This window comes from Octopus bimaculoides, chromosome 26 (assembly GCF_001194135.2).
Source record: "Octopus bimaculoides isolate UCB-OBI-ISO-001 chromosome 26, ASM119413v2, whole genome shotgun sequence".
NCBI lineage: Eukaryota > Metazoa > Mollusca > Cephalopoda > Octopoda > Octopodidae > Octopus > Octopus bimaculoides.
This window is the reverse complement of record NC_069006.1, coordinates 12657953-12665429: the sequence shown is the minus strand read 5'-3', so window position 1 is coordinate 12665429 and position 7477 is coordinate 12657953. Positions and strand designations below refer to the sequence as shown.

Sequence of the window (7477 nt, the reverse complement as noted above, 5' to 3'; positions counted from 1 at the left end):
TTGCAGTGTTTCTCAACCATTTTTTTTTCTTCTTATGGACCTTCACAGCCATTCGATGTTTGAAAAATCCTATTATATTTTTAGAATTAAATATTATTAAGAATTGTATAAAAAAATTGTTAAAATATTTGGTGTATTGGAGAAGTTTGAGTCATTTTTTGCACATAAATTATAACAAACAAAAAAAAAAATCTTATATGGACCCCAGTTAAGAACCACTACTCTATTGAATCAAAATTGACCTGGGGCTAAACAAGAAATAGCTCAACTTCTACAGTCTGTAAATTAAAAAAAAAAAAAAAATCACCCCTTCCCAAAAACCCCAACTCTTACTTTCACATGGTATATGGGTCTTTGTAGGACAGCTATTCTGAAAACTCCATCCATTAGCTAACAGGTCTTTCATACCCCCAACCCAAGAGTAAAGTGCGATTTAAGGGAGATATGGCTGGTATTTCTAGCAGGTCCTGTTGTGTAACAGTATAAAAGAAGCTTGGTTGCTGTAGCATGGTAGTGATTGTAAACCTTACTATATTACTAGATTTATTTATTACCATATAAAAGCACACATATGTTAAAAGATTTAATTAATTAGCCAGACAATTTAATTAACTTCTTGTTTTATTATATGTAAAGTTAATTACACAAAATGTCCACATGAACTGTAAATATTCTTTCTACTCTAAGCACAAGACCTGAAATTTTGGGGGAGGAGGCCAGTCGATTAGATTGATCCCAGTGCGCAACTGGTACTTAATTTATCAACCCTGAAAGGATGAAAGGCAAAGTCGACTTCGGCGGAATTTGAAATCAGAACATAAAGATAGAGAAAATACCGCTAAGCATTTCGCCCAGCGTGCTTAATGTTTCTGCCAGCTCACCACCTTACATGAACTGCAAATATTGACTGGGTCAGTTTATTATTGTTGGAATGGCAGTAAAAGAAGGGACACAAGTTCTCCGGATTGAAACCCCTAACCTGGAGAAGATAAAACCCCTTAAAAACAAGAAACCATAAATATCTGACACCAGTGAACAGGATGCAAATACTATGATAGTGAGCTGGCAGAAGTGTTAGCATGCCAGATAAAATGCTTAGTGGCATTTTGTCTGTCTTCATGTTCTGAACTCAAATTCCACCAAGGTTGATCTTGTCTTTCATCCTTTTGCAGTTGATAAAATGACCCCCCCCCCCAGCCCAATAAAATTTCAGGCCTTGTGCCTACAGTAAAAACAATTATCATCATCATTATTATTAGTAATAGTAGTAATTAACAGAGGAGGACTATGGTTATTCTACTCTAACGTTGATATATTGATCAATATAGATTTTTCATCTTTTTCTCCTGATGAGATGAGTAATCCCTCATAGTTAAATAAATTATGTTAATTACATAATTATATAAATGCTGATGGTTTTACTTCATTGAAACAGCTGTGGAAAACAAATTACGAAACATTTGTAAAATTTACACTTTTCTGTTGTTTGCTATTCTGTTGATATTAATAAAGAGATATCTATTATATCTATATTGAATCTTTTATCTTTTACTTGTTTCACTCACTGGACAGTGGCCATGCTTTTAAAGTGTTTAATCAAACAATTTGGCCTCAGCACTCATTTCTTTTTTTTGTTTTAAAGCCAGTTACTTATTCTATCAGCCTATTTTGCCAAACTACTAAGTCATAGAGATGTAACTGAGTTAACACAGGATGCCAAGCAGTGGCAGGACATGCACATCCACACACGTGATAGACTTTCACATAGAGTCTGTTTACCAAATTCACTCACAAGGCATTAAGGGGACACAGGGCTGTAGAAGATACTTGCCCGTGTCAGATAACATTGTCCATCAGTGTCCTCCAACAGTAATTATTATTAGTGCTGGAGGACAACACATTCTAAACTTACTCTAAGACTTGAAATAACTGATGTGTGAGCACACCACCTCTGATACACTATCTGCATTATGCCTTAATATCAATGATTTCATGTGGGGTGGGTTTCTTCTGAAAACAAAAGGCAGTTTAAATGGTAGAGATTTTGTAATTATATTGAACAACTAGGATGTTATTTAGCACCAAGTTAGCTCTGACAGAGCAGATCTATAGTGAAAAGGGATCTATTTCAAAACGGGGGCACCAGTATTTTCTTAACGAAACACTTTGAAACTTGGGACACTGGTAGAATGTATCATATAAAACATCTTTTACTCTTAGTCTTCTTAACAAAAAAAACGTACATCGCAAGTTATTCCATGTTAAAGTTGTCGTATTTCTGTAATTTCAACCAATCACTGACGTCTATTCAGCTGAATAGAGTTACTGCTGGGCGGTCATAAAAATGTTATTCCCTGTGACATATTTCATCCGGTTTAATCGTAATTTATACGCATATATTGTTTATATAATAAATTATGCTGTGCATATCTATGTGTGTAACAATTTTAGAGTTCGGATTCTAGAGTTAGGGTTAGGGTTAACAGTCTAGTTAGGGTTAGGGGATTAATACGATATACACCGTTTTCAACTGAATAGACGTCAGTGATTAGTAGAAATTATCGAAATAAGACAATTTTTTACATGAAATAAATTCGAATACAAAAATTTTTTTCTGTTCTATAACACAAAATAGATAAGTATACGAAGTTTGAAAGTCTTTCGGTACCAAAAACACTACATAAAACATAAATGAAAACTGGTGCCCCCGTTTTGAAATAGATCCGTGAAAAGTGTTCCAGTGACAGGCATCAACTTTTATCACATTACAGTATCATTTGAGAGATTTGCCGACTATTTTCATTAAATCTCATAGAGCGGTTCCTTCACTAGTTTATGTAGAAACTGCTATCAGTTCTTTAACTCAAGGTCAGCCCTTAACTCAATAAAGCCTATTAATCAAAGAAGCTCCAACCACGCTCATTTGTCATTTATTCAGACACAGTGTATCTAGGATTACGGTATTCAACACCATTCAAAAAAAATTTTTTTTCAAAAAGATAATATCTTCAGCATATCTGGTTCCTATTTTTAGCAGACCAACAGACCATGTCAAAACTCCTCAGTTCATTACAAGTGTTGCTGTTTGTCGTATTTAGCTCCAATTCATTCGCAATCAAACAAAGTTTGGCTGAAAGACATTCCAATCATAATTGTAGTGGGTGTATAAATTTTAGGGGTACATAGGGCAACATTATCTAATGTTTCCTATCCTTAAATAAAGCAAAACGATGTGATTTGAAAGTCATTTAGCTGGTGGGGTTTTCTAGCAAGCTGAACGAACAAGTATAAGTACCCACATTGGAATGTTATAAATAAACAGAGATAAACTAAACAGATTGACGAGATTAAGACCAGTAAAACATTTCCTCACACACAACAACTGAATGAAATATCTACCTTGCCCCAAATAAATGTCACAGAAAAAAATATATGAATATATACATTAATATACAATATAAACCTACCACCATTGTCGCCCTCAGAATCTACAGGAATATTCTTCACACATCGAGCCAGCCAGTTGTACATTGTGTCCCAGTCGACAACTTTATCCTCACTGAACTCTCTTAACCTAAATATCTGGCTACCTGGAAAAATAAAACTGATCACAACACACACACAAACCCACCCCCACACACAGATAGATACACACACAGAGTTATCTTTCCCACATAAATACATGAAGCACTTCTCACACTTCGACTCATTATTTCAATAAGTCACACCTTTTAATTTGTTTTCATTGTACAACTTGCCTTCATTTTTAACTATAATACACACACACACACACACACACACACACGTGGAATGGCATTTACTACACAAAATGTGTATGTGAGGAAGTTGAAAGTCTACTACTCTGAGTTCCACCCCAAACCCCTAGCCAGCTTGGGTGGAAACTTAGAATAGACTTTCAACTCATGCACATATTTTACTAAGATAATTATATCTGTCCAAACACTTCAATGTATAATGTAAAAATACATTTTAATATACTTTATAACTCTTACATTATGATATGATTATTTATAGCCAAGAAGCTACAGCAGTGACTCAGATGCATAGAGTTTTTGTGTCAAAGCATTTATTAAACTTCCCCTTTGATAATTTTTATAAATTCTTTGATACTAAACTTCCAGTCCTTGAGCCACTGACGTAGGTTCCTGATTGTAAATAAAAATTATATTAGTTGCAATTCAATAAGACACACCCGAGTTCCTCTAATTCTTTCTTTTGTATAAAGACACACACACACATATATATATGTGGAGGTGGGTGGATATGTGTAGGTGCACGCACACACACACACACACACACACACACACACACACACACACACACACACAGTGGTTACAATAGAGTATCACATGCTTAATATAGCAAATTAAAAATTTCAATTAACTGATATCATCCTAGCAATTACATTTTCCTCTAAGTTTGTTTAAAATCTGAAAACAAGCAAAGCAGAAAACTCCAATAATATTAGACAATCTGAATTCCCACTACCTTCTTCTACCAGGAAAATAAAGACAATGTGTAGCGTATCTTTAAAGTTAGGTTTCATCAGTAATATATTCACAGTTGGTTAGACTTAGAAGATCAAGTATACATACACACGCTCGCACATGTATATCATTAAACATCTATTTTCCATACTGGTATGAGTTTGACAAGAGCTGGCAAGCTAGGGGCCTGCACTAAGCTTTGCTTTGGCACGGCTTCTACAGCTGGATGCCCTTCCTAATACCAACCACTTTACAGAGTGTACTGGGTCCTTTTATGTGGCACCAGCAGCAGTGAGGTTGCCAAATAACTTCCAAGACATGACCCTTCCACCGAGGGAGGAGAAGTATTGAATGAAAGTGGCTTTGTGCCAGGTGATGAGAAGTTAGAGTATGATAGAGGGATAGAAATGCGGGCCTTGCTGTAGAGGAGAAACATGGCTACCCAAGTTGGAAAAGGAGAGACCGGGGAGAGGAAGAGAGAAGGGAGAGAGAGAGAGAAAGAGAGAGAGAAAGAGTGTAGTGAGGCTGAGCATGTATATCAACAGTAAGTTTAAGGGAAAAATGCTAGTTGGGGTTGTGAGTATTTTTCACAATTATACCAGCATCAATGCAGTTTCAATGACTACAAGCAGTTAAAGTGATACATATACTCACACACACATACACGTGTGTGTGTGTGTGTGTGTGTGTGTGTGTGTGAGAGAGTCAAATGTAGTAGTGTTATAATAAGAGTTGGTGATAGGTTTGTTCACTCAGATTCTGCTGTCAAGTCTAATAGAAACCATATACCATGCACCTCTCTTTCCTAGCCAACAAAGACCTGGATGTGTTTTACCAGTAAATAATCTTGGTCCATTATGGTTAATATTACTGGAATGTTAATGACTAGGTTTGTGTGGGGGCTGCACTTCCACTGTTACACATGTGCATGCATGCATGTATGTACACACACACACACACACACACATTAGTAATGTGCTTTTCCTGGCATATGAGCTTAGAGACGGACATACACATATACACATGACATATAAACTGAGAACTTTAAGATAAACTGATATAAGCACAGAAAGAGAGAGAGAGAGACTAGAGAGAGAGAGGAATGAGAAGAGAGGGAAAATTAGAGGAGGAGAAAAGGAGAAAAATAGAGGTAGGAAGGGAGAGAGAGAAAGGAAGACAAGACTGAGAGGGATAGAAGAGAGGTTAGAAAAGGGAGGAAGGTGGGAGAAGAGGGATAGGAAGAGAGAAAGAGAGAGAGGTGGAGAGGGAGAAGTGGGGATAGTAAAGGAGAGGGAAAAAGAGGGGTAGAAAGGGAGTGAAGGGATAAAAGTGAGTTGTTAAAAAGAGAGGATAGAAAGAAGGGTAAGGAGAAAGAGAGTGGAAGAAGTAGGAAGAGGGAGAAGGGAAAAGGGAGTAATAAGGGAAAGAGGGTAGGAGGGAGAGAGGGGAGAAGAGAGAGTAATAGAGAGAAAGAGGGGTAGGATGGGAGAGAGAGAAGGGTAGAAGAGGGTGTAATGACAGGAGAATGCTAGAAAGGGGGAGGAGAAGAGAGGAAGGAAATGTAAGAAAGGGAGAGAAAGAGAGAGAAGAGGGGTTAGGAAAGGGGTAGGAACAATTGAGAGTCAACAGTGAAACAATTTGTAGAAGTGAAGTGAAGTTGATTCTAAGTGAATGAGTCATGCAACTGGTTTAATCTGGTTTCATTTTACTCTCTTCACAGCTGAGAAAAACAAAAAACAACGAAAAAAACCCCAAAAAACGAGAGAGAAAAAACAAAAAAAACAACAACCCAAAACAAAAAAGTTACAACAAACTGACAGAAATATTGTTTGTGGCCATAAGATTCAGAGGGTAGAATATATTCAGTAGAGCACCAGACTAGTTCAGTCTTGCTATTTACTTACATCGTTGCTTTATGTTTCTGGGTTCAAATTCCGTCATGGAAGGGAGGAGGAGTTAGGATTTTACCCGTCAGGTATAGGGAATCAATAAAATCGATAGCCCCCTTATTCTGCTAAAGTCTATCTATGGAATGCCCCACAACAATGGAACAAAATCGAAGACTATTATTCTGGGTTTTCTTTTCCAATATCCTTTGTCTTGTTTCAGTCATTGGAGTATGGCCATGCTGGGGCACCACCTTGATGGGTTTAGTCGAATAAATTGATCACAGTATCTTTTATCTTTTATTTGTTTCAGTCATCAGATGGTGGCCATGCTGGGGCACCACGTTGAAATAATTTAATCAAACAAGATCAACCCCAGTGCCTATTTTGTTATTAAAACCTGGTACTTATTCTATTGCCCTCTTTTGTTGAACCACTAAGTTACAAGGATATAAACACATCATCACTGGTTGTCAAATGGTAATGGAGGGGGGGGACAAACACACACACACACACACACACGATGGGCTTTCTTCAGTGTGGATTAGCTAAAGAACACACCAAATAATCCACACGTGGTTGAAAAATACATTTAGTAGAGATGACCCAGAAGTTGTTGCTCTTTGATTACTATCACAAACAGCAGGTTTCTTCAGCTGAATGCACATCGTTGATTGGTTAAAATCACCCAAATATGACAACTTTAACAAGAAATAACTTCTAAAATATGAAATTTTGTCAAAAATATTGAAAATAAACTGTGTTCAGCATGAGAAATTACACCAGTATACAAAGTTTCAAACTGTTTAGTTAAAAAAAAAAAATATTAAAAAATCTGTGAGCCAAACAGAAGTGATCTGAAAACACTTGCCCATCATGCCACGCAGTGGGACTGAACCCAGAACTATATGCTTGGGAGGCAAACTTCTTACCACACAGCAATACTTGTGCCCATTTTTTTTTTTTCAAAGTTTGGTACTTTCAGCATTTAGTATTCAAGATGGTCTTAGTATTAATGCCAGGTCTCATGAAACGTGTATATGTTTATATATCTCTTTTTGCTTCAGTCACTTAACTGCAGCC

The 7477-nt window shown here is 36.7% G+C and overlaps 1 protein-coding gene across 3 annotated transcripts in view; it reads right to left on the bottom strand.

Moving 5' to 3' along the window:
• Positions 1 to 7477, bottom strand: part of LOC106880530 (uncharacterized) — a 164572-nt gene that overhangs the window by 79552 nt on the left and 77543 nt on the right. For 2 of the 3 annotated variants that reach the window (XM_014930506.2, XM_014930508.2), the window contains exon 1: positions 3468 to 3624. The exons of the other annotated variant lie outside the window; for it this stretch is intronic. In XM_014930506.2, coding sequence (XP_014785992.1) covers positions 3468 to 3531 — 64 coding nt within the window. In that variant the 5' untranslated portion in view covers positions 3532 to 3624. Of the gene's footprint in view, positions 1 to 3467; positions 3625 to 7477 lie in introns of those variants that run through there. 3 annotated transcript variants of the gene reach the window in all.